The 27,030-nt window shown below is 31.8% G+C and overlaps 2 protein-coding genes across 2 annotated transcripts in view; both read right to left on the minus strand.

Moving 5' to 3' along the window:
- Positions 1-4,751: 4,751 nt before the first annotated feature.
- LOC143046869 (polycystin-1-like protein 2) lies at positions 4,752-18,674 on the minus strand. Its single transcript, XM_076219929.1, has 10 exons — positions 18,405-18,674; positions 17,711-17,850; positions 16,000-16,233; positions 15,101-15,289; positions 14,145-14,305; positions 12,319-13,021; positions 9,691-9,820; positions 8,025-8,278; positions 5,679-5,853; positions 4,752-5,116 (listed from the first exon to the last, which is right to left on the minus strand). The coding sequence occupies exons 1-10, from the start codon at positions 18,652-18,654 to the stop codon at positions 4,752-4,754; spliced, it is 2,601 nt and encodes an 866-aa protein (XP_076076044.1). The 5' UTR covers positions 18,655-18,674.
- Positions 18,675-18,677: 3 nt separating this feature from the next.
- The window catches only part of LOC143046870 (uncharacterized), a 78,373-nt gene continuing 70,020 nt past the window's right edge, over positions 18,678-27,030 (minus strand). Inside the window, exons 11-16 of the mRNA XM_076219930.1 lie at positions 26,706-26,870; positions 25,358-25,495; positions 24,358-24,460; positions 23,373-23,593; positions 22,342-22,572; positions 18,678-18,878 (exon numbers count right to left, since the gene is read on the minus strand). Of these exons, the coding sequence (XP_076076045.1) occupies positions 18,678-18,878; positions 22,342-22,572; positions 23,373-23,593; positions 24,358-24,460; positions 25,358-25,495; positions 26,706-26,870 (1,059 nt within the window). The remainder of the gene's footprint in view (positions 18,879-22,341; positions 22,573-23,372; positions 23,594-24,357; positions 24,461-25,357; positions 25,496-26,705; positions 26,871-27,030) is intronic.

A 27,030-nucleotide genomic window follows, 5' to 3' on the forward strand; every position in this document is an offset into this window, starting at 1 on the left:
GCACATTAATTTATTGTCACATATAATTGGATCTCAAAGGGAGTTGCAGATAACGGATACTGGCGAATGTCAAAAATTGAACAAAAAAGTTTGCAAAATTATAAAATATAACAACGGAAAATAAAATAATTATTAAAAGATAAAGAACATTTAGGTACACACTTCATATAGACCCTTAAAAATCGTTGGATTATCTCGGTGTTACTGGTCAGTAATGAATAAAAAATCACTGGTCAATTTAAAGGTTGTAAGTGATGCAATATATTCTTATTTTCCTGTTCCCCTAATGTAACTTCCAGTTTTATTAAAGTTTACATCCATCAAAGCCTTAGTTTAATTTAGTTTCCTGTCATTACTACCCCCCTTTATTTGTCGCATGTTGCGTATCATGTACTGATTCTATATATACTTCGAGCATACATATGTACACTTATGGAACAATAACCATTTAGTAAACTTTTTAAAACGTTTTTGTAGACTTGTATACAATAAATTTGATACAGAACAAAAAAGATAATAACAAAGATGACAGTTTGTCTGCGTGTTTTACTTGTTAACTTGAAGATGTATTAATAACTACACGACACTCTTTCAAGAATTTGTAGGATCATTGATATAATGTATGTTTATATATGAGATGTTAAGCAGCAGTATATGGACAGAACACGTTATGTACTGATATAGTACCAAAACACAAGCTATTACAAGTTCCGCTGCTAAAAAATCCGTTTTTTTTTTCAAAAGTGGCCAAATCATTATCGGAACGGATAAAAAGTGTAAACAAATGACTTACAAGATAGTCTAAGAGATTTATGAATTCGTTACCCAAAAATGACAAAGTTCAACTGTCTCTCATTAGAGCAAATATTAAAAAAGATCAAAACCTTGACCACATGCAAACAGACAGCAAAGTACGTTCCATGATTCAAACTGTAGATGTTTTGCGGAATAACTATAAACTATAAAGGGGGCGGACGGACGGAAGGACGGGCGGTCAGACGGAATGACGGACGGACAGACGTACAGAGGTAGTTGGAGGGGGCATAAAAAAACATATAGCTTCAATTACATCTTTTATTGCGTCAACTTGTTGACAGTAACCCTAATGATTTCTATTTTTAAGTTTTTACCATTTTTGCGTTCATGTACTTACAACGTATTTTTGTCTGAATTAGTAATTGTTTTAGATATGTATATTAATAATGAACACACATGTACCACATTTTTTACAACGTATAATTTCTTTTTAACATGTTCCATAAAAGAGGGGTTTACGGAATACAGAATAATGGGCAAAAATTGCAGAATAAAATGCAAAAAAGAAAAAGAAAAGAAAAAGTGTATAATGGGGTGCCTAAATATAAAGAATAAAGAATATTGATAATACTAAATAAAAATTTATTATAATTATCCAGACTCTTATGATAAAAAGAATCTATCAATACGAAACACATAATCATCGTGCATAATCAACACGAAGAACGTTGGAAATTATAAGCATGATAACTTGACGTTATGTAATAAAAATTACGACGTCACGAATTTTGATGGGTTTTTTTGCCAAAATGTTGTGTTTGCGTCGCTTCTACAGGGAAAACGAAGTCGGTGACCATATTTTTTTTTAATATCATCTAATTCGTAAGACAAAGAAGAAAAAAGTATTGATTTAAAAAAAAATTCGATGGAGCGGTTCTCGTGATTTATACCAGAAACCGAAAATTGTAGAAGGAAAATATAGATTTACCCTATATATTCAATGTAATTTAGTACCCTCTGGGACCATTTTAAAAATGGATTTTTCTTGAAAACGAAGTCGGTGACATATACTTTTTTTTTACATTTTCTGATGTATATTTTCAATATCTAATAGAGTTCTAAATATAAAAAAAATCTATGGACTAGTTTATTTACTGATCCTTGACCTTAATTGATGTCCCGTTTTAAACGAAACTCAACGGTATATATCGCATTTGTCATGTTACAAATAACCTTAAGACCAACTATTGCACATGGATTATATTAATACTACTGATAAATACGTCTGGGACGTATTTTCTTTTTCGTTAAATCGACTTTCGGTTTTATTATTTCGATCTGTTTTGTTGCTTCCTGTCGTACAATTTTTATTTCCCTTGGAACTTCCTTACTTAATATGTAGTTTGGTGACAATTTTATCTTGTCCTTTGTTGTGGCATTATTTGATGCAATAATGAGACCAACCGCCTCTTTCCAGAAGCTCGCTACAATGTTTGTGATGCCATATGTTGACCGAACAGGTTTGTTCCTAACGGTTGTAATACCTACATTTAATGTTGCATTCATCATCGTCATTAAAATCCACAACAAAAACAAAACGAAGAGGAAGTAATAGGCTCTTCCCAGAACCGGCTCTACAGAGAACAGATCATTGATGCTGTTTTTACCGATAATAGCATTGACTAATGTCGTTGATGACACAAATAAGTTTTTGTATGTTTCTAAATGCCTGCCAAATATTAAATGTCCAAAAGTAAAAAACGCTACGTACACGATCAAAAACATTACAAAACACCCACAAAGATCATGACTCACGTGAGCAAGAATCTTTCCGAATTGATTTATTCTTTCATTGTAGCTGAGAACTCGCATGATTCGGACAGTTGTCAGAAATATAATGAATGCCAAGAAAACGTTAAACAGTTCGTCCCATGACGCAATATGACTGAAGTTGACGAATTTATTCTTATGATTTTCCCATTCGTCCATAGCTAAATTAATCATTATCCATCTACCGATATACATTACGGTGGCAACAAAGAATAAAATTATAATTAATATGTCAAGAACATGCCATAATTCCTTAAACATCTTCTTTCCGTTTCTCCGAAACAAAAGGCATTTATGAACAGAAAATATAAGTATTCCAATTAGTACAATAATTTCACAAATAAAGATGAACATACCAAGACTTCCGATATGTTGATAAGGCCGAAACGGTTTGATTGATGTACTTGCAATGACACCACCTGTTTCAGGAAATTCGGTCAAAAACGTGATGAATACAAAAATAGTTATCAAAGGTACCAGGATTATAATTTAGTACGCCAGACGCGCGTTTCGTCTACATAAGACTCATCAGTGACGCTCATATCAAAATATTTATAAAGCCAAACAATTACAAAGTTGAAGAGCATTGAGGATCCAAAATTCCAAAAAGTTGTGCCAAATACGGCTAAGGAAATCTGACTGGAATAAGAAAATCCTTAGTTTTTCGAAAAATTTAAACTTTTGTTAACAGGAAATTTATAAAAAAAAAAAAAATGACCACATTATTGATATTCATGTCAACATCGAAGTGCTGACTACTGGGCTGGTGATACCCTCGGGGACGAAACGTCCACCAGCAGTGGCATCGACCCAGTGGTGTAAATAGTTATCAAAGGTACCAGGATTATAATTTAGTACGCCAGACGCGCGTTTCGTCTACATAAGACTCATCAGTGACGCTCATATCAAAATATTTATAAAGCCAAACAATTACAAAGTTGAAGAGCATTGAGGATCCAAAATTCCAAAAAGTTGTGCCAAATACGGCTAAGGAAATCTGACTGGAATAAGAAAATCCTTAGTTTTTCGAAAAATTTAAACTTTTGTTAACAGGAAATTTATAAAAAAAAAAAAATGACCACATTATTGATATTCATGTCAACATCGAAGTGCTGACTACTGGGCTGGTGATACCCTCGGGGACGAAACGTCCACCAGCAGTGGCATCGACCCAGTGGTGTAAATAGTTATCAAAGGTACCAGGATTATAATTTAGTACGCCAGACGCGCGTTTCGTCTACATAAGACTCATCAGTGACGCTCATATCAAAATATTTATAAAGCCAAACAATTACAAAGTTGAAGAGCATTGAGGATCCAAAATTCCAAAAAGTTGTGCCAAATACGGCTAAGGAAATCTGACTGGAATAAGAAAATCCTTAGTTTTTCGAAAAATTTAAACTTTTGTTAACAGGAAATTTATAAAAAAAAAAAAATGACCACATTATTGATATTCATGTCAACATCGAAGTGCTGACTACTGGGCTGGTGATACCCTCGGGGACGAAACGTCCACCAGCAGTGGCATCGACCCAGTGGTGTAAATAGTTATCAAAGGTACCAGGATTATAATTTAGTACGCCAGACGCGCGTTTCGTCTACATAAGACTCATCAGTGACGCTCATATCAAAATATTTATAAAGCCAAACAATTACAAAGTTGAAGAGCATTGAGGATCCAAAATTCCAAAAAGTTGTGCCAAATACGGCTAAGGAAATCTGACTGGAATAAGAAAATCCTTAGTTTTTCGAAAAATTTAAACTTTTGTTAACAGGAAATTTATAAAAAAAAAAAAATGACCACATTATTGATATTCATGTCAACATCGAAGTGCTGACTACTGGGCTGGTGATACCCTCGGGGACGAAACGTCCACCAGCAGTGGCATCGACCCAGTGGTGTAAATAGTTATCAAAGGTACCAGGATTATAATTTAGTACGCCAGACGCGCGTTTCGTCTACATAAGACTCATCAGTGACGCTCATATCAAAATATTTATAAAGCCAAACAATTACAAAGTTGAAGAGCATTGAGGATCCAAAATTCCAAAAAGTTGTGCCAAATACGGCTAAGGAAATCTGACTGGAATAAGAAAATCCTTAGTTTTTCGAAAAATTTAAACTTTTGTTAACAGGAAATTTATAAAAAAAAAAAATGACCACATTATTCAAAAACATTGTCATCCACGTTGTACAAGGAGAATTCTGTAAATATGGCTCTCGTTTTACGATCTATCCATGTATATTTATACAAATCATTAAGAATTAGACGTGATATGTTATAGTTGACAATGAATTCTGCTATGTATCCACCACCGCCATAGGTAGAATGTAGTCCTGTGACCGGAAGTCCCCAAATATCAACAGACGACACAAAATTCCAGGCAGCAGATGTCATATTATATACAGCTTGACCTCTGACACAAGGGTGAGGCTCCCACGCTACGCAATAGTTTCCATCATCCTCTCCGTAAATAGAATAGTCATCATAACAGGTAAAATTACCCCAAAACTGTTTTCTACATGGCTCTGAAAAAGTCAATATCTACTTTATATCACATGACTTTCAATTAATAAATTTCACCTTCAGGTGAAAAAGACAACGACCAATTGAATTGTAGAATCTCAGTTTAAATCATTCGATGGCTTGATTATTATACTAGTTTTGTCTTTTCGTAATTGAGTTGCGCTTTTTGAGCTGTTATCTTGTATTCTCTCTGGAATGATATTCTAAATTATGTTAAGACTGTCAATATGTATATTAATGTCTCGTATTATCGTATACTTTAGTATACGTTTACGTATGTATATATTATGGCTTTCAGGTGTCTAGGTTAGAGCATTCCTGATAAAAGTAAATCTAGAAAAGAAAGTCTGCGGATGCAACCAACTTATGCAATGTTATTTTTATTAATCAACTTAATACGAATATTGTTTGATTAAAATTTTCCAAAACATTAAGGAACAGACATAACTACTCAAATATTTCATGCCAGAGTAAGCTCTAATCTTTAATTTCATTGGTCAGAACCTGTCATTAAATTCATCGGAAAAGTAATACAAATTACATTACATGTTTTATGTATCGTACCTGGAACTGCTCTTAGTTGTCTCAGTCTCATTGGACCAACACGAAAATTGACTTGATCGTGTACATATAATCTTTTATTGGCTTTCAGTTGATCTCCATTGTTATCGTACCGTGGAAATAGAAATGGAATAAGGGTCTCATCGATCCATACATATAAATTAGATGCAGTTTTAACCTGTAAAACATTATAATATTATAAGACATATGACCACAGAAGTTATCACGCGAATTTTATATTTTGTGTCTTAGTTAAACATATTGAATTATTAATGGTTAACATTAGCTACAGATATTTTTGGTTATTATCTCAAATTAAATGAAGAGCCTATTTAACATTGGATAAAACAAAGGTAAAAATAAGCAAATGGCAAGATAAAAAAAATTGTGTTCAATTTTAACATGCTTTTATACAACATCTGAGAAGCTTTCAACTTATCCTTGAATAAACTTTTATAACTCTGGCATGATACAATAGAAAATGGTTAAAAATGATGCAACTATGAGACCACGAAAATTATATTTTGAGTTAACATATGGATGGACAATCGGACGTACTACTGTATCCTATAATAAAATTCTTCAAAGATAAAAAGCTTTTAATTTTGTACGTCAGATGCGTCCTTCGTCTTCACACACTCTTCAGATCAGTTATAAAGTCAAATCAACCTTATAATTTAGTAACCCAGATGCGTGTTTCCTTTACAAAAGACTGATCTCTTATGTCGAATTTAAACAGTCGAATACTTGAATAGAATTAAAACAAAACATTTAAAATTGTCAAAATCTGCATAAGACCATGTGTGCCTAGTGTAAAAAACAATAGTATTTCTATGTCAAAATTAACTTCGTGAAGAATTTCGGCCTTCCAACTGTTTTGACTATAGATGTCAATCGTGATATTTAAGTAGTCGATAAGCACATTGAATTGCGAATTTCTGATGGTAAATTATAAGTCTGGCATATTTGGTCAGCTTTTATTTAAAATTCGTAAGTGTCTCGCCTACTTTTGCTGTTGTCTATGTTTTCAGTGTGATAGGGTAATGTACATAATAGACTTACGGTTAATAAAATAAAACGTTTGAAATGTATGAATGTAATGCTTGTTAAAAATGAATGCAGTATGCAATCAAATCTATAGATTTATAAAAGAGTTGAAACATAAATTATTGAATGAACAAATGATAAAGAAGATATTTTTTACAAAAGTCGCAGGCTTAACAGAAATGGGGAAAAAATTATTAAAATTTTCCTCTATATACATATGTACTTTTGCTTTTAAGACGCTTCTGTACAAGTTTGGTAAAAATCCAGGATGGTTTATGAATCTAATAAATGTTTTTAAAACTTTAACTGCAGACTGTATGTAATGTTAACTGGAAGAAAAACTAAGTCCATTTATAAGTAATATACAGAAAAACAGGAAATAATTTTTCACAAAATTTCCTTCTAGATACTAGCTTTTGATCATAAACAAGCTTCTGTCAAAGTTTAGTACAAATCCAGGATAGTTTAAAAAAGGTTATTAAAATTTCTAAAACTTTAACCACAGAGTGAATGTAATGTTAACTGGCAGAAAAACTAAGTCCATTTATAAGTAAAATACGGATAAACAGGATTTTGTTTTTACAAAATCTTCTTCTGGATACTATCTTATGATCATAAACAAGCTTCTGTCCAAGTTTGGTAGAAATCCAGGATATTTTAAGAAAGTTATTATATCTTGAAAAACTTTAACCACAGACTGAATGTAATGTTAACTGGCAGAAAAAACTAAGTTCATTTATAACTAAAAAACGGATAAACAGGAATTTTTTTTACAAAATTTACTTCTGGATAATATCTTATGATCATAAACAAGCTTCTGTCCAAATTTGGTAGATATCCAGGATAGTTTAAGAAAGTTATTAAAATTTCAAAATCTTTAACCACAGAGTGAATATTTGTGGACGCCGCCGCCGCCGCCGCCGGCGACGACGACGACAACGGAATGTAGGATCGCTATGTCTCGCTTTTGCGAAAAAAAGTCACAGGCTCGACAAAAATGTCACTGGTAAGTTTATAAGTTTTTATCAATACCCCTTTATTCAAAATTGTGATGTACATGTATAACTTGTGTCGCTATTCACAAGTTGTAAATACCTTTTTTGCTGGTATCACATTACGATGCATGGAATATCTTGCCAGGCTTATAGGTGCTTATATGGACGCCTTTTTGCTAAATTGTTTTATTCCTTATCGTTTTGCACTATACTTGAAGTGTAATATGGCTGTACTGATCTCGTATTTTTTTCTATACTTTTTAACATTGGAAAAACAACGGTATATAAAACAGGAAAGACAACTAACCTGATCGTATCTAAACGTTGAATCGCCTGTTGAGATATTATTCGATGAAACAAGATGCTGCTCTAGATGATTTTTGACGTTATACCATCTAGAATCTCTGTTACTAAAACTGATACTATACAAAACAGCAAGGAATATCATATATAAAACTAGTTCTATAAATATCTCTTGCATTTTAAGTCGCTGCTGTCTTTTTTCTTTCAATTTAGCAAGTTTCCTTGGTTTCAATGGAGCTTGCTTCTTTTTGTACACATCTAAAAAACATAACTTAGGAAAGTTATGAACAGCGGTAAAACAAAATCATTGAAGGCAATAACTTCTGACATTTAAATGTGTTGGTTTGAGTGTTATCGATAGAGATCAATTGAGGAAAACTACAACAAATGTATGAATGTTTCGCTTTTATAAATATAGACAGTGCACATTCTCATAGAAGTTTCTTTTTCGATAAAAACTGTGCCAATTTTACTATGACGTTTTGTAAAACACCATGTTTCACATTTGAAAACTCACGTGCACTTCATTTTGTGCAAAGGTCAAATATATAGGGGAGTGTGGCATGTTAACATTCATATGCATCGGACGTCATTGAGTTTAAACCTACACTAAAATTCTGAAGCTATCAATATTTAATTTTACTGGTAATTGATCAGTAAGACATTTCTATTACAATAAAATCAAGTAACAAGATGTCAAAGGAGCGCTTAATCATAAAATAAACCAAAAGAAAGTTGAAAGAAACCAAAAGGGATATTCAAACGACTTGTTGCGCCTGTATCAAGTCAGGAGTATCTGGTCATTGTTTGTCTTGTACAATTTTTAATTTTAATTCATTAATAAGTTTTGGAGTTAAGTATTTTCACTAGTACACCTTTTTGTTTTGGGGATACCTGAAGCCCGCCTCCGGCAGTGTGATTTTCTTGCTATATTGAAGACCCAGAGGTGGCCTTCGGATGTTATCTGCTCTTTGGTAGGGTTGTTGTCTCTTTGACACATTCCCCATTTCGATTTCCAATTTTATCATAAATCGGGAATGAACTGACAAACCGGTGATAGGTCTTTTATGGTAATTCATATTCTCGAAACAAAGGAGGGTTGGATTGTGGTTACGACATTTGAAACATATTCGTGGTCTTACTAAACAAATAACAGATATGCTTAAGTTGACATGATAATCATATGCTTACTTTTTCTTTATTGATGATCGGAATGTTTAATCTTTTTCAACCAAAAAGTGAACAATCAAATCAAGTTGTTTATGTAGTAATTACATGTTTTTTTTTATATTGAATATAATCATGATATTCTATGATGATTTTATTAGTGCATTACTTCAACTTCATTAGTATAAATGAAAACGAAAAAATGAGGAATAATGAGGTTGAACAACAAATATGTCTTTGAAATTCAAAGATGAATGTAAACAAACTTTCATAAGTGTTTCTCGTTTCTCGTTTTTTCATATAGATAAGACCGTTGGTTTTCCCGTTTGAATGGTTTTACACTAGTATTTTTTGGGGCCCTTTATAGCTTGTTGTTCGGTGCGAGCCAAGGCTCATTGTTGAAGACCGTACCTTGACCTATAATGGTTTACTTTTATAAATTGTGACTTGGGTGGAGAGTTGTCTCATTGACACTCATACTACATCACCCTATATATATTTACCTAAAAGATATAAAAATGGACTTGCTGCACGTCTTTTTGTCTCAAGAAGAAGTTTCTCTCTGTCGTATTTTACAGTTTTCTCTTTATAACTCTTTACAATCCAAGAGAATAAAAGCGACAGCAGTATAATCTAAAACAAAAGTGAAGTTTCAAATGTAGGTTACTTCGTTTTTTGTTTTGTTTTTTATTATGTGTTATCTTTGTCCTTTAGTTTTTACACAATAATAGACGTTTTATACCCAATATCTTTTTTTATATATATTATGTTATCTAAACACATTGATTGAAAACAAATAAATATTAGTTTGAACTTTTATAATGAAAAGATTTGAAATATTGTCAACTCCCCATTACAAAGCATAACAAACCGTCTGATCCATCGTATTACGTTCATCAATCTCAATTGACACATTGCGCTCTCGCATGTTCAACTAAACGGACTTTTAAATTTGCACAATTGAGTTCCTTACATAAAAATTGACCAAACAGAGGTACAAGGAATAACGACTGAAAACGATGCTTCATAAATTGTTACGGCCACCATCATTAATTGGTTGACCAATACGGTATGTCTATATTTAACTCACTAGCGACATGTTTTCGAAGTCTTAGGTCGGTAGTCAACAATTTGAATTTTATGTCTTATTTATAATGTTACGGATTTTGTCCTATTCCCGATTTTTTACATTCTGCCTGAGTATGAAGTAGCATGATGGGTGATCCACGCAGAGCAGGATACTCTTACCCTGTCGGGGCACCCAGTAAAACTCTTTTTGTTTATATTATATTTCTGCAGTTTCTGTGTATCATCTTGAACTGTTTTATTTATCAATTGATAAAATCTGAAGATTGGTAAAGATCTGTAACCTACTGATGTCTTAATTTAAACTTGCACCAAGCATGATGTGCCGGTATCAAGACAGGGGCCTGTTATTCAGTAGTTGTTGTTGATTTGCGTCCGTCACATTTTTTGGTAGTTTGTTATGTCATCATTAATCTATTACTATTGATTTTCTCCTTTGAATTGTTTTAAATTTTGTCATACTGGGGCCTGTTAGAGCTAGAGTAAAGTGTTTTCAAATTTTGTAATATATGTAATATGTAAAATAGTGGTCAAAGATTAGATTCAAACTTAAAAGCGCAGTGTCACAAACATTTGAATGAGACATTAAAAGTTATATATGGATCGAATGTACCTACATGAAGAGTAATTCTTTGTTCGAATGGTGGTTTTTGTGAGATATAACACTTAACTACAAACATTGTTATTTTAGAAATTTATCCCTATATTTCTATTTGAGATGGGGTTTTCTAACTATGTAATATCACCAATTCTGGAGTGCTGGATTTGCTCATAGGTTGATATCAAAGCATCCAAACAATTCAAGAATAGTACTACTAAGATAATTTTGTTAACAATTATTTTGTATTACAAAAATACCTGACATACAGGGGAGACACAGAACTTACTAGATGAATAAGCTATAATGATCCAATAGGAGTGTGGAGGAGACAGAACATTGAAGTTCTGACAAAAACTCATAGTGTAGAAATATCGTAATATATAGTTGTATAGGGAGATAGACCATTGTATTTGGATATCAAATATATATATATACTTTTATCAAAAGTTGACATATAACACTGTAAGATACACACAAGGCATCGTAAGAAGCTGCATGCATTATTGGGCTTCGGTATCTGGTGAATACATTTCTCAGTAAAAATCAAATAACATCTCCTTATTTTTATATTACTAGTATTCCACTACCGGGCCAATTGGGCATGTTACTAAACAATCAATTTATTTTGAATATATCTATGTGACTAAAACGTCACTGTGAAAGTAGAAAGCATTAAAATTACGATATATTTACTTTAAACTTGATTAAAACAAGTACCACCATTCAGAAAATCGGCATACTTTGAAATAGTTTGTAACAATAACATATAGATTTGTGAAAAGTAATATATCAGCTTGAAGAGAGTATGCTTTATATTTGTATGATTTACGAGAAAACGAAATTTGAGATCGCAATAATTTTGCAACAAATGAACAGCTTTAATAATTTGAATATGAAGTTTCAAAAATGTATCGCTAATGTAAAAACAGGAGTTATATATCAGTATTTTAGTTTTAATCATATAGACGGTTGTGATTAAACGTCTAATCAGCGTTTATTTCAAATTTGAAAAATATTGTAAGACCCACAATTTCGACTAAAATTATCTGCTTGAATGATATATAATGAATTGCTTTGAACAATACGAGTATGAAGCATGTTCAGCATGTATATATTATCCACTTAAACGTTCCTAAAAACAGACATTCTATTTCACTAAACACAGGTAATTTATATTTTACAAACACATTGCAACGTCATTTAAAATCAACATCAAAACTTACAGGTCATGGAGAACTATAACTTATCATAAATTTTTTTTACACTTCATATTTGGTAACATACACGGAATTAGTTTATTCCATGCAACATATTGCAATCATTATCTGTTGTTTTCAATTTGTGTTACTTGAATTACTACGTATATATAATTTTATAGCGAAACACTGTTGTGAGAATTATGGCTGACTATTCCATGTGTACAGCGACACTTGTATTATGTTACCTTTAGTGGATCAACGAGGAGCATCGATTCGATGAATGACATAAAGAAACATAGCAGCCATTCCTCTGACTTCGTCTTTCCCCATTCCATGCTATACAGAATTAGGAAAAACCCGGATGTAAAGACAGCTAATGTAACAATTCCCCATGCTACATATCTACACCAAAACGGAAGTGAAAATTCATTGTCGTCTGTAATATCTGCTTTTGGATGGGTTTCCTCATTGGTCTTTTTAGTGGATTGTAGTGTAATGTCAGGGACTTCTTTATTATTTGGTAAAGGCTTCTTCTCACTTGCTTTACGATGTCTTGAACTTCTAAACATATAAGAAACTAAGAATACTGGAGGTGCTGCAATTATTGCACTTATAAGTGAAATGTATATCACAGAAAGTGATAGTTTGAAAGGTCCAATTGAAAATTGACTTCCGGTATTTTGTCCATAAAACATTGCGTTTGAGATCATAGTAAGAAACAACAATAACAAACAACAAGCCAATCGTTCTATCCTTGTAAAGTTGCTGTCTTCAGGTCGAATTGCAACCGATAACCATAAGTGATTGTCTGTAGTGTTTTGTCTGGTTTTTTCGTGAAATAAAAATGAGAATTTGTGTTTATCCAACTTATCTGAAACAGGAATGGCACAATCAATGCAGCCATCATCGTGGTCCAAAGAAAGCCATTGATCACATATAAACAGATACCTGTCAAATAAAAGAAAATATATATTTATTGATATTACGGAAGCATATGTACTTGCTTTGATAAAACATTTTTGTCTCTTTAATGTTCATAATGGTTTGCATTGAATGGTATTTGTCACTTTCTAGGTACGGAAATACTTTCCTTCGCACCTTAATCTAGAAAACTTTGTTAGTTCTTGAGTGAAAAGTAAAGGCTATTTATAATTCTTAATATTTGCATTCCATTTTCTGTAGATCGATGCATATTCATGTTTCAATGAATGGTTGTGTTTGAGTCCGTATATATATGACTGTTTTATACACTGTCTGAGATTGAGCCGTAATGTGTTTAAGTAGATGATGCAGACATATGAACTGACTTTTTGAAATTTTAATCGTTTGGTAATTAGGTATACTATTCTTCAAAAGAGCTCATTTCTGGTACATGTGTAGATTTTCATCATATAAATATTTTATTTTTGTTTAAGCTGGTGAACCAATACACGGAGAGGAAGAATAATAAGGCAATTTAGTTGGCACTTTTACATAAATTTGAAATTAAAATGTGTTATAAATCTACCAAAGTCAGTTAGACCTTTACAAGACATTAGTCTGTATGATATGAGTATGTAACTATCGAAATTTTGTCTGAAATATTTGCATTTCAGCTGAAGACCTAGCAATTGCGGCAAAACTACAACACTTTCGAAATATTCTACTTTTGAGATCTTTGTCATTAATATCTAATTATTAGCCAAGACTTTGAAGATATTTTGTTACGTGAGGTAAAACGTGTATATTACAAGGATGTTTATATGTGTAAACTTTCTTTTTTGTGAGGCCTTAGCTCATATTGACAAGTAATCTTTTGTAGTTCGGTTATTAGTTTATTCCAAACCTGGTCATTCAATAAAAAATTAACAAAAGTTTGTAAGGTTTGAAAATTTTACTGTTTATCAGTTTGCAGGCTGATTTTGTCTCTTCAAAAAATCAATATAAAAAGAAAAAGAAACACAATTGTATATGTTATTTGCATTTGTCAATCATCGGATGAAAAATCCCATTGATACATAAATATATGTATATTTCTATGTAGCCTTTTACTTATTAAAGGAAACAAATTTGATTAAAGTGTAAGCTTTACCTCTCACTAGTTTGCACATTCTCCAGTAGGATTTTATTAAGATACCATGATGCTGAATTTCCTTGTCCGCTATTATCATGCCAAATTTTTAATACCGTTGGGTCATTTATTGGTTTAGAAACGCTCATGACAAATTTCCGGATGCTACCAACATCAAAACCCTATAATATAAATAAAACTTTGTCATGACTGTATGCTGCCCTCTAGATGTCTTATTTCATTGTGGTTGGGTTGTTATCTTATTGACTTATAACCAGCATTTATTTTTCATAACAAAAAAGAGGCGGAAGGTAAAAAGGTCCATAAAAAGCACATAAATTGATGAATTTAAAACTAGCAATGCCTTTGCAACCCCCCCCCCCAAAAAAAAAAAATGAGGAACACACAACAGCCTAAAAATACAATATAGTAAACCACCAAGCAACAGAAACCCTACCAAATTCCACGAGTGATCACAGATGTTCCGGAATGGTAAGCAGATTCTGCTGGAAAGTATGTTGCGAATTGAATTCTATTTAACTTGGTGTTGGGACTACAGGTTGCCCGATCTTCGGTATTCATCGATAAAGCCCATCTACAAGACCATTATTGTGAGGTCTAAAGAGAGACATTATTGAAACGAGACATTTTTTTACTGATTTTTGATTAACGTCAATGGCATTTTCATATTTCAGACAATACCTTTTGCTCGTGTATGTTCACTACAGTTACTCGTTTACAAGAGTTCTAATAAAAATGAACGACTGAAATCGACGTTTGTATGGTCACCATCACGAATTGTTGGACCGATACTATGTTTTTGATAAATATGTGTTTAGTTATGGTATTTATGAACATATGTATTAAATCTATCTTAATACAAAAATGTATATAACTCTAATTTTCCACATACAAAGTTCCCTTTTTTCATCTTACATATAAATCATAAACGTTTTTTGTATAAGCGAAAAACTTACTCGATGTGATTCGTCATCTAATATTCGTACATCTGATTCATAAAAATGGTTTTTCTTTGGTTTGCCATCAATTATCATGAAACCTATTCTGGATTTTGTTCCAGCATTTCTGTGTAGTCCTGTGAACACCGTCATAATGTACAAGTAATCATCGTAAGGTCCATTATCACTCAGGTATGATAAAGCCCACTGTAAGATTTTTATTAAAACTTCAGTTATAATTAGGGAAAGGAAGTTGCATTTCATAGACAACGTTAAAATCGAGGCCCCTCGTTTATTTCTTTTCCATAAATGAACAGCTATATATGTCTGTTTGATTCTTTGTGTTGTGGAAATGTGTATGGCGCATTTTCTATGTATATTTTGTTCACATGTTTTCATTATATAGAAAATAATTTAGATCATATGTCTTTTTTTTCAATTGTTCCTTTTGGAGCGAACAAATGTTTTTTATCGAACGGATGCTTTCATCATCGAATGTGATACCTTTTAGATGAGGTATATATATGAGATTGGCATTAGATGAATGGTATAGCTTGTAATTATATACGCCTCGGACTTCGTCATACTTTATTAGAAGAAGGAATCAGAACTTACGTTGTTACTTTGGTTGGTTGTTGTTGTGTTCGACCAAAGCCAATGTGAATAAACATAAGTTATAATTGTTTCTAGTAATTTAAAGTAAAGCTTGTCTTTTATCTAAGTTTTTATGTTTTGCTTTGTATCGTATTTGACTTTATTTCGCCTAAACTATTGGTTTTACACAAATTGTCATGAACTCCAGATCTTACTATTTACTTTGACATTTTTTAATACTGCCAAATACATACAGTTTTCATTTTGTTTGGAAAAATATACATACTGTGTCAAATCTTTTATAAGTTAGCCAATTACGTTACCTTTGTGTGATCCTTTCTGTCCTGTCCAAATGCCCATACACATAGCAACATATACAACAGTACCAGTGATACAACTGTTGCAAACACCGCTGCGTTGTTTTTCAAATCAAACTTTTCAAAGACACTTCCAAAATCGATAGTGTTTGGAGGAACGTAGAAAGTTGTGGCAAAACTGTTTCCGGGTGGACTTGAACATTCACAAACAGTCTCATTTATGGTTGATGCAGTAGAAAGCTAAATAACAGCAAAACACTAATTATATCAACTAGTAGTATTAGCCCGTCAGTAGCTGTTGAGATCACACCCGGTTTTTTATTGAGTGTACTGTTAGGTCTTTCGTTTTCTTTATTTTGTTGTGTAGTCTGTTTTCGTCGATTTACGTTGTTTTCCTTTTCTGTTGGCCTCTTTGAACATTATATTAGATGTATGAAATATTGTAAAAAAGCTACTTTAATAATTTGCATGATGCCTCATAACGCTTTGTTGTATTAACCTCCATCTGGAACGCCTAAAACCATTGATTTTAAATCATTCCATGCAGATGTTCACGAAGAGCTTTATAACCAAATGGGGACCTGAGCAGACTACCAAAACCATTTGACTGTCAATTTTGTCTAAGGAAGATAAACCCTTAAATTCAAAATCATTCTTAATATATCAACGGAAATTCGTCAGTTGCGAAAATGTTATTACTTATTCCAAAAGTATCGGTTTCTAGTGCTATAAAATTAAAATAACACTAATAAATCTGCTTCGTCCTAAGTGTTGAATGATTCTATCAAGCATGGGAAATTCGAGAACTATCAAAATACGACTATACAAAAAACATGCCATATGTTGGCAACAATAAATAATCATAATTGTTTCTTACCGATATTTAAATGTTATAAAGCAATGACATACGTGCACGTTAACAGTAACAATACTATAGGGTTATTGCATGAATATTTGGAAATATTGTCCCGAGTAGAATTTTATATTGCACGAGCTTGCGAGTGCAATATATGTTCTACGAGGGACAATATTCCCCAATATACATGCAATAACCCGTTTACTGTATAGCAATATAATATTTGAAAGTAAAAATTGGTTTAAACTAAGATTTTGTCATTGATGACGTCATGAATTTTGAAGATTTATTGCACTAGTGCAATAAAAGAACTTATTGCACGCTAACTTTTGGTTACTTTCTGTTGGAAATATTATATTGCTATACAATAAAATATAATATTACATTATCTGTCTTAATTCAATTTAGAACAAAAATGGTAATATTTTTTTAGTATTTAAAACAAAGTTTAGAAAGGTGCTAATTATACAAAACAAATACCAAAAAAAGAAAGAAAAGGTATATTAGAAAATATATTTCGGATCAAGGTGTATTTGCATTATATGATTTGTATAAGGTCCTATGTATGAATTAATTGATTTTTCTTTTATACCATGGAACTATTTAAACGGGGACCTTCACTGAGGTATCTGTGTTAGTGGAGTAATTATTAACATCGTGTGCTATATTGTTGTTGAATAAAAAAAAGGTAATAAAATACATCAAAAGACTCAATGTGCATGCTAAAGTAAGAGTACCGTCTTTGTCTATAGAATATGTATATCTAGACTAAAGTCGACCACGTTGTTCCAATACGCAGGGTTCATTGTTGAAATAGGACTACATCGAATATAATAGAAAATGGGGTTATCAAAATCATACCTGACATGACGTTTTGTCCCATTTCTGCTTTACAGTATCCCATACTCTACAACCAACCGTAGCACCAATAATTTCATATTCAACAATGGTAGTACTCAATGATCGTTTTCGCCTGATTAATGTAGGAGCAGAAGACGTTTCTGTTATTTAAAAACAGCATTATTATTTTATAACCAGAACAACGAAAAACGTATTTGGTAATGGACATAAGTCTAATAAAACATGTATGCGTTTAGTGTTTGCAAGTTTTACTTGTATTAAAAAGACACGGTCTTGTTCAACTAATGGTGTTTTGAGTTTTTTAAACAGTTATTACTCTAAACATAATCAGATGTGGTATGAGTGCTGAGAAGACAACTATTCTTCAGAAACAAAATAACGTAGACGTAAATTGTAAAATAACACACAACACATACCTTATGGGAAGCTATACGTATTGTATTAAGTTTTATATTATATTTTATTGTAGAAGGTTTAATTTGTTACAATATATTTGCAGTACCTTTCATTTTAATAATTGAATTCCTTGATGTTAATTTTTGTGTTTTTCATTTTTTTTAATTGAGATAAAATCACATAATAGCATTCATATTAGCCTTAGAAGACACAAAAGACATTAACAACCTCACTGATAGCCAATAAATGCAAATTTCCCATTTGTGTAGTTTTTTTCTGTGTGTTAACGTAAATATACCTTTTAGAACAAGGACTCCAATATACACATTTGTTGGGACTGTGTATAATCCCCGGTCTACTACCACTTTTATTTCGCTGGTGGTTAACCAGTCGCTTGATTCTGTAATTTTTTTCCAGTCATATTTGTCTTCCGTTGGGGGTTCTTTCTTCCGAATGTAAATAGTATGATTGAGGTGATCCATGGCGTTATTTATACTGATTATCAAATTGTCTGCAGGTGTCTTCCAGTACATTTTATACGCCAGCATTTGTGAAGTGGTTTCATTTTTATCTAATGAATACGGAAATAATAAGGAATGGCTATATTGATGGTTTTTCTTGTTGGTACTAAATCAGTATTTTTAAATTTAATTTTAGATGGTATTGCTGAGTTTGTTATATTGCCTTCTCCGACTGACACAGTTACCGTCTTTGATGATATGAACTTAGACTCTTCATCCCATGAAAAAGGTGTGTGATCATATAATGTTACCTTTGAAGAAACATTTAAATCATTGATTCGTTTTAAAATGTTCTATATGATAGCAATTTATCAATATCACACATCAAGTTTTAGATTTACTAGAAATCAAACATGCTGTCAATGTCTTTAACAAAATAACAGATCAATGGAATAAAACATATTTAGACACAATGATGTTTTCTCCACTTTTTTGTTTTCCTTTTTAAAGATGTTGATCTAGGTGTAAAACCACCAAATCATGGTACATCACATCCGGTTGTATACGAAAGTAGGTCTAAAAAAATATTCCCTTGAATTTGACAGTTGTAGGTAATTAATCCTACATTTTATTGCAGTAAAAACATTTCTGTGTCATAAACATATGTCTTGGGTATTTCAAAACACCATTATTTTTTATTTGGGATTTCTATAGAAAATTTTGTAATCTTGAGGTTACATGGTGACTAAACCTTGTACACAGATAAAATAAGGGGAGTTATTTGGTTGGTTAACTTCCAATGATGGTTATTTTCTTATATGCAATGAAATGTTATGTGAATTTCTTTCTATAGTACTGGACAGGATAAAACTTTACTCATGCCAAGTATTTCTTTATTTGAAACAAAGATAAATTCTGCACATTGTTTTGAAAAGTGCAAATTTAACAAAGACTAATAGGGGAAAATCAATGGTGGTATTACACCTAATATGGGAAGCTGTACATGCACCTTTGACCTTGTGAGTAATCTAATGTGTTAAAATTTCTTGCTATTTAAGTGAAATATTACAAAATATGAAATATTCTGAGTGGATTGAGTTTCCAAAACACATTTTATGAGAAAATTGTCTTGAAATAGGTCTCTACCATGAATATTCAGTTGATAGTCTTTTTTTTTTGGTGGGGGGGGGGGGGGCTTTTTCTCCTTTTTTCTTATATTCTGCTATGATTGAACATTATCCTAGGAAATACTTAAATAAATATGTAGTTATAAGTACATGAAATTATTTTTAATGCTGTAACGACAAATTATTCACTAAAAGAGAAGCCTTTTATGTCGCTGTCTGGAACGCGGCGTAAATTTAATTTTTATGTAAGGACTTATTGAAACCTCCTTGGAGACAGTAAACTTTTATATGGATTGTTTATTCTGCTAAAATGCTTCAATTACTCATTTCTTATAACATTTCTACCATAAATGAGTGAAAGTTAACCCATTATTTTTATTTATTGGCCTGAAAAGTTGAAATTTGAGGAAATAAGAGGTATAAATAGACCAAAAGAGACCTTATAAAGAAAACAAAGAGGTCCATTGCTGGTATTTATCTTCCTAAAATCATCTTGTGTATCATATTTAAATGTTTGTAAGTAGATACGATAGATATTTGATCATTTATTGGTCCACACTTTATTCTATCTTGATGCGGCTTGGTTTGGCTTTGTCGAAGAAATTTTGCTCGAATCGCTGTAGATGTCGTCTTTCATTATACTAGATTTTTCTCAAACTATTGAACTGATTATGTCAAAACTTGACAGAAATGCTTAAAATAACCAGTATAACAAAGGAAAAAAGTTACATTCAGTTTATTGAACAAAAATGTCTTCTTTATGTGTAATACCACCAAATCATGGTACATCACATCCGGTTGTATACGAAAGTAGGTCTAAAAAAATATTCCCTTGAATTTGACAGTTGTAGGTAATTAATCCTACATTTTATTGCAGTAAAAACATTTCTGTGTCATAAACATATGTCTTGGGTATTTCAAAACACCATTATTTTTTATTTGGGATTTCTATAGAAAATTTTGTAATCTTGAGGTTACATGGTGACTAAACCTTGTACACAGATAAAATAAGGGGAGTTATTTGGTTGTTTAACTTCCAATGATGGTTATTTTCTTATATGCAATGAAATGTTATGTGAATTTTTTTCTATAGTACTGGACAGGATAAAACTTTACTCATGCCAAGTATTTCTTTATTTGAAACAAAGATAAATTCTGCACATTGTTTTGAAAAGTGCAAATTTAACAAAGACTAATAGGGGAAAATCAATGGTGGTATTACACCTAATATGGGAAGCTGTACATGCACCTTTGACCTTGTGAGTAATCTAATGTGTTAAAATTTCTTGCTATTTAATGAAATATTACAAAATATGAAATATTCTGAGTGGATTGAGTTTCCAAAACACATTTTATGAGAAAATTGTCTTGAAATAGGTCTCAACCATGAATATTCAGTTGATAGTCTTTTTTTTTGGGGGGGGGGGCTTTTTCTCCTTTTTTCTTATATTCTGCTATGATTGAACATTATCCTAGGAAATACTTAAATAAATATATAGTTATAAGTACATGAAATTATTTTTAATGCTGTAACGACAAATTATTCACTAAAAGAGAAGCCTTTTATGTCGCTGTCTGGAATGCGGCGTAAATTTAATTTTTATGTAAGGACTTATTGAAACTTCCTTGGAGACAGTAAACTTTTATATGGATTGTTTATTCTGCTAAAATGCTTCAATTACTCATTTCTTATAACATTTCTACCATAAATGAGTGAAAGTTAACCCATTATTTTTATTTATTGGCCTGAAAAGTTGAAATTTGAGGAAATAAGAGGTATAAATAGACCAAAAGAGACCTTATAAAGAAAACAAAGAGGTCCATTGCTGGTATTTATCTTCCTAAAATCATCTTGTGTATCATATTTAACTGTTTGTAAGTAGATACGATAGATATTTGATCATTTATTGGTCCACACTTTATTCTATCTTGATGCGGCTTGGTTTGGCTTTGTCGAAGAAATTTTGCTCGAATCGCTGTAGATGTCGTCTTTCATTATACTAGATTTTTCTCAAACTATTGAACTGATTATGTCAAAACTTGACAGAAATGCTTAAAATAACCAGTATAAGAAAGGAAAAAAGTTACATTCAGTTTATTGAACAAAAATGTCTTCTTTATGTGTAATACCACCAAATCATGGTACATCACATCCGGTTGTATACGAAAGTAGGTCTAAAAAAATATTCCCTTGAATTTGACAGTTGTAGTTAATTAATCCTACATTTTATTGCAGTAAAAACATTTCTGTGTCATAAACATATGTCTTGGGTATTTCAATACACCATTATTTTTTATTTGGGATTTCTATAGAAAATTTTGTAATCTTGAGGTTACATGGTGACTAAACCTTGTACACAGATAACATAAGGGGAGACATTTGATTGGTTAACTTCCAATGATGGTTATTTTCTTATATGCAATGAAATGTTATGTGAATTTTTTTCTATAGTACTGGACAGGATAAAACTTTACTCATGCCAAGTATTTCTTTATTTGAAACAAAGATAAATTCTGCACATTGTTTTGAAAAGTGCAAATTTAACAAAGACTAATAGGGCAAAATCAATGGTGGTATTACGTACACCTCTATGGTAATGCCTAATAATAATAATTAATATTTAGAATCTTGTATTATTGAATGTACCTGTACGGCTTGATCATGTGGAGACTGGGAATCAGATTCTACAAAATTCAAATCCACGATATTGTTCTGAAACCCATTCTGAATCAGCTCTGCTATCAGTTTCTTGTCTTCTGTGGAATTGATGTGTCCATTTTGAACGTAAACAGGCATCTGTTTACGATAGTTCAGCCTCTGAAGCACATGACCTAAATCGGAAATACTGTCCAATAGTATTTGAACCTCGTTTTTAACCTACATATAGAAATAGTTCAGCAAATAACGACAAAATAAAAAACGAAGGTTGGGTACCACGACATTCAGCATTAAAATGAGGCTAGACAAATGTACAGGAACGTAAAGGCAAAGGTCTATTAAGTCAACCTGTGTTGCTAATGACTGACAACTTCAAAATCTAGGAGGATTGAAAAACTCTGTTCGGCACTCCTTGTCTGTACGGTGTTTAAAGTCAAATGGGATAAACGGCTATACGTAACTTTTCTAGTCCGATTTTTAGAATAAAGGGCAAAAACTTTTTAAATTAAAAAAAATATATATATCATTTATATCATGTTTACCATTATTTATGATTTTTTAATCTGATTGTTCTAAATGTATCACAATGGTTACGACTTTAGGAACACAGACAGGATTTTGAACTATATAAAGTTTGAAGTATATAGAAATATTTCCATATAATTAAAGGAAATTACCTATAAGACATTTTCATTTTTTTATGAAGATATAAACTAGGCAATCTTTCACATTCTAAGCCTTATTTTTTTTTCTAATATCCTAAGAAATGAAATTTTGTATTTTACGAGAAATGGTGTTAAACCATTTTACAAACAATTGATGCTTAAAACGTCTTCCAAATTAAATAAAATTGCTATACAGATTTTGTGAATTATTAGTATTATATGCTTCTTCGTAAGCGGGATAAATTTGTGTTGTTGAGAGCAAGTGAGAACTCGAACTCGTTTTTTTTTGTGCATCACATGTATTTCATATTAACTGTGTAAGATAAATCTGCTGTAATTGTGAACTTTACTTACAACATCATTTTTTATATCCGCATCCAGTTCATTCTTCATAGCAATCTGTGAAGCAATGAATGCTCTTTCTGCAGGAGTAAGATCAGCTTCGTTTGGTTCAGATAACTCCTGTCTGCTTGAGATATCCGACATTATGGTATATATATCTAATGTTGCTGGTGTCTCCACTGATGTCTTGGGTAAAATGGCTTCCAAAGCATTGTTCAGGACTCGTAACATACCTGAAACAATATTCTTCTATACATAACTTTCTCAAACAATCAAAATAAATCTTTATTAGAAGAAGTGTTTGCTTCTAGACGTTAAAAACAATTATATAAAGTAATCATGGACATGTTGGATATGTTTACTGTGGTGGTTAACTGTATGCTTTTACTATTAAATACGCGTACGTACGATATAATTTGTTCACGGATTACGGAAAAGATAGAAATGAAATAAACCTGTTTTTAATGCCTTTCCTACACAGGCAAATTTCATTCACATCAATTTCACGTAAATTTAAATGCATGTGAATCTCACGTGAAAATCACCTCAATTTCACCTCAAAACGTGAAACTCATGTGAAATCAGTTTTTATGAGTTTCACGTGAATCTCATGTGAAATCAGTTTTTATGAGTTTCACGTGAATCTCATGTGAAACTCATGTGAATTTTACATGACAATCACGTAAATTGTTTTCAAGTGAAATTCACATGTTTTTTTTTTAAATAGAGTATTTCAAATAACATCTTAATTTTTAAATTGAATTAAAATCATGAAAAATATCAATTTAATCTTTTTGTAAATTTCACGTGAAATTCATGTAAAAAAATTCACATCAGATTCGTGTGAATCTCAATTCACGTGAAATTCACATGAAAATTTTCACGTGAGTTTCATGTATAAGCTCGTAGAGACGTAAGACAAAACCTAGACAAGTTGAGATGTAATCTTCATACTATGGATATGTATCAATGTACAATGACTTTTTGAAAACATTACCTTGACATGTTGAGATGTAGTCTTCATACTTTGGATATGTTTCATTATCTGTCAATATTTTAAGCTTTTCCAAAAGACCTTTATTTCCATCAAATGCCTTGGACTACAAAAACGTTCAAATAAAAATACATTCTTATTTTCATTAAATTATTATTATTATTATATAGATTTAAAAAAACAAATATCACTTAGTGTAGATAATACGAAAGACAGTGATCATTCATTGTTTTAAGAGGATAGTTAATGAACCACCTCTTGAATACTTTCAACACTTTTGGATGCGCCTTTTTTTGGTTAAAAATGTCACTGTCACTTGCCTTCATTTCGTATAGAATTTTAAAAAAAACGATTAATAGTTACAGATCGTTTTATTTATCAGATTTGTCTACACAAATGGGAATCGTACAAATTCCTGAATTAGGGTTATGATAAATATAATTCTTTGAAGAAAATACACTTATTCAAACAACAAATATACCGCAGATGACTTTTTTTTTATCGTCAACATTGATGTGTCAATAGACAGCTTGTCGGACTTCTTTTAAACAGAGTGTTACTGTGCGTATTTCTGTGTGTTTGTTTATTATACATTGGCTAGATGTATATGAGGAGGGTTGAGATCCAATAAAACATGTTTAACCCCACCTTTTCCAAGTGAGGAGCCTCTGCCCTTTGTAAGTCTTGTATTTTATTTTATTTTTTCGTTTATATGTTTTGGAGTTTGGTGTGACGTTCATTTTCATTGAACTAGTACAATATTGTTTAGGGGCCTCCGGGTGCTGGATTTTCTCGCTGTGTTGAAGTCCCATTTGTGGCCTTCGGCTGTTTTCTGCTCTCATTTCCATTCTCAATTTTATTTAGTACTTCGTTCATTGAATTTCGAGTTTTTCATGCTCATTTGGCCTTTAGGGTAAGATTTAGGCTATGTTATTTCGGAATACGGATCTTGGATGAACTTCCTAAGTTTATGGTATAATAAAGGACAATAAATAAAACCTACGGCTGAGGAATTTGCGGTGAATAGCTTGTTTCCAATAATTGTACCAATACTGTTAGCAACCTGATCTAAATTCACAGTGGATGTTCCATCAACTATATTAGATGTTTCAGCCAATATCGTGGAAAAGTTTGTCAATTGCTGAAATGTATAAAAAAAAAAATCTGTCACTTTGATATGTCCAGAAGATGTTTAAACAGTACATATATTTGGGATACACATTTCAGCACAAAGACCAATAATGATTTATTCATATCATTTACTAGTTATATAATGTATACAAGTCACAATACCCGTTGACACATAAGGAAATGTCTGTACCAAGCCAGGTATATGACAGTTGTTTTCCTTTTGTTTGATGTGTTTGGGCTTTTGGTTTTGCCATTTGATAAAGGACTTTACAATTTGAATTTTCCTCGGAGTTCAGTATTTTTGTTATCAATTTTTATACGCAGATAATTTTGTTCGTTAGTATCCTTTTTGTAACTTGTTTCTCAAAGAAAGTCAACTTAATTCAAATATAAAAAAAGAGTTTGTTAAGATAATCCCGCAAGAATACACACAAAGCCATAATGTGTACATGAAATGTATAACTACAAACATGTTGAAAAAAGACTCAGGTTCGTACTTCCGCGAAAAAAAATGTCCCTTTTCCTTTTTAAGAAGTTACAAACCTACAAAGAAGTGATGTGACATAAGCGGAATAATGACACCCCTACTATGAGTATCACGTGACATAAGCGGAACAATGACACCCCAACTATAAGCATCACGTGACATTAGCGGAACAATGACACTCCTACTATGAGTATCACGTGACATAAGAGGAACAATGACACCCTACTATGAGTACCACGTAACATAAGAGGAACAATGACATCCCTACTATGAGTATCACGTGACATAAGCGGAACAATGACACCCCTACTATGAGCATCACGTGACATTAGCGGAACAATGACACCCCTACTATGAGTATCACGTGACATTAGCGGAACAATGACACCCCTACTATGAGCATCACATTAAGTCTGTAGCTTAACTTAAGGTTTTGATCGTTCGGTAAACTATTGATTCAGAATAAGGTCTGCTTCTGTTTATCTGAGTTATGTTTTATATATCTCATTTAAATATGTTTAAAAAATAGAAATCTATATAATTGATATTCTGATAAAAACATGTTTGGGGCTGATTCAACTAACCAAAAAAAATAAACACATACAAATAACATTCTTAAGAGCTGTATCAAAACGTAAATGCAATCACAAGGTATATGGTAATTTCAGAAAGAAACAGTAAGCCAGCATTTGAATTTAATTGATAAATGGTTTCTTTCATGTATTATCATTACCTCTATTATATCCCTTTGTGTAATGACATCTCCATAATCAGGATGTTGATACATATCCCACAGTTCATCAAATGTTTTTGTAACATTTGTACCATCAGACAGTATTTCTACTCCAATATTCACCCATTGTGCAGGTTCAGTGTCAAATATTGTCGTTGTTGTATTCTACAGAAATAAATTCCAATTGGACAAACTGACAATTATTTCGAATTTAGATTTGAATGCTTTTAACATGTTTAATGATATAGTATTCTTGCATACTACTATCCTTGTTGTTGTGTTTTCCATATTTTTTTCTGGCACCTAGCTTTGAATATAAGTGTTT

The sequence above is a fragment of the Mytilus galloprovincialis genome, chromosome 9 (genome assembly GCF_965363235.1).
Source record: "Mytilus galloprovincialis chromosome 9, xbMytGall1.hap1.1, whole genome shotgun sequence".
NCBI lineage: Eukaryota > Metazoa > Mollusca > Bivalvia > Mytilida > Mytilidae > Mytilus > Mytilus galloprovincialis.